Source organism: Zingiber officinale, chromosome 2A (genome assembly GCF_018446385.1).
Source record: "Zingiber officinale cultivar Zhangliang chromosome 2A, Zo_v1.1, whole genome shotgun sequence".
Classification (NCBI taxonomy): Eukaryota; Viridiplantae; Streptophyta; class Magnoliopsida; order Zingiberales; family Zingiberaceae; genus Zingiber; species Zingiber officinale.
Genome location: NC_055988.1, coordinates 122,136,042 through 122,137,710, shown reverse-complemented (window position 1 = coordinate 122,137,710; position 1,669 = coordinate 122,136,042). Strand labels below are relative to the sequence as shown.

Below are 1,669 nucleotides of genomic sequence, written 5' to 3'. Positions count from 1 at the left end.
CAAAATCTCAAAATAGCACCGTATTTAAAATTTTAAGTCTAAAATATATATTTATTCTTAATTGTCATCCTAAGCCATAAAATAGCGCCACCATTATCAACTCGTGACAATATTTTATTTTCAAGAATTGAAATCATTTTATTTTATTAATTTACAATTTTAGAAATATTTAAATTTGATATATTTTTTCTTTATGAAATTTAGTGCTTAATAATTGCGGTTAAAAGAGATGGAAAGTGGTGTATAATAACATTAAATAATTTTCCATATAGATTCAAAAAAAAATATTTTTTTATATTCTACCAATATATTTTATAATATTAAATACTATCCAATTAAAAAATAAAATATTATAATAGAAAAATATTATATGTATCGGATATGGAAGAGCATTAAGGGTCAGCGATTCGATGGGCCGCACTTATTTTGGCCCAAATCCCGATCCAGTTAACCCTTTGCCCACACAACCGTCGCCTATAAAAGAGCATGACGCTACCCACTGCTGCCACTCAAATCAAGTAAATGATGAAATCCTTTTCCCTCATTCTTCTCCTTCCTCTTCTTTTACTCCTCATCTGCAATGTCGACGCTACTTCCGGCGGTTGGAAGCCGATCGGGGACCTCCAAGACCCCCACATCATTGACATCGCCAAGTTTGCCGTCGACGAGCACAACAAGGAGGCGACGAGCCAACTGAGACTCGTCAGCGTGGTCAAGGGGGAGACTCAGGTGGTGGCAGGCATGAATTACCGGATAGTTCTGAAGGCGGGAGTCGTCGGAGCGAAGGTGAATGTGTACGAGGCCGTGGTGTGGGAGAAGGAGTGGGAGAAGTTCCGGAAGCTCATCTCCTTCGATCTACGTTGGACCCAAAATTAGGTCATCTGGAGATGTTGGTTAATGTACTATCAGCAGTATTTGTTGTTGGTGCTTGATCTGGTGGTCTGATGAATAACGGTGACAATTCAAATTTTGACAATGGCTGGTTCAAGAATTTTAAGTTAAACCAACTGACGACTTTAAACCCTAACTAAATTATAGAAGTAAGTCGGGCACTGAAGTTTGGCCATCTAAATTATCAGATAAATAAATGATTAAAAACAACATATTGTTGATATTTATTTTTAAACATGTATGATGATTAAAAAAAAGAAATCCTAGGTTTAAAAAAATAATTTTATACTAGTTAGAAAGTTTAACAAATATTTATGTCCTTTACGACTGAGAATAATGTAAAAAATATCCCTATATTTTTTTTTGTAAGAACTACTAGTAAACTATTTTACAAATAAATTAATATTATCAAATATTAATTTTTTTAAAAAAAATATTAATATTTTATTAAGAATTTTAAAAGTTAATAATGATACGAATTTTTAATTTTGAAGATAAATGTTAATTTTACTTTGTATTAAAATCTTTAATTTTAAAAGTTGACTAATAAATCTGTTATTTTGACGCTATGAGTAATCAAGAGCTAATTGGTAATTGCCTAATATGTATTTAACTATTAGAGAATTTTGAGTTTCAAATTTTTTATATAAAAACTATTTTTATATAATTGGTAATTACCTTACATGTATTTTAATTTATAATTACCTTACTTGAGTGAGTCAACACCGAGAACCCCTTTCCGAGCTAGTAGTAACGCTCCTGATTTTGCTGGACAACA

General features: G+C 31.6%; 1 protein-coding gene across 1 annotated transcript; it reads left to right on the top strand.

The window, feature by feature from the left end:
* The first annotated feature begins 525 nt into the window (after positions 1-525).
* Positions 526-876, top strand: LOC122043959 (cysteine proteinase inhibitor 1-like). The gene has a single exon (XM_042604512.1). The coding sequence runs from the start codon at positions 526-528 to the stop codon at positions 874-876; it is 351 nt and encodes a 116-aa protein (XP_042460446.1).
* The last annotated feature ends 793 nt before the right edge of the window (positions 877-1,669 follow it).

Bases quoted from the DNA above. Each gene is read 5' to 3' on its own strand.
- LOC122043959 (XM_042604512.1), top strand. From the start codon at position 526: ATGAAATCCTTTTCCCTCATTCTTCTCCTTCCTCTTCTTTTACTCCTC.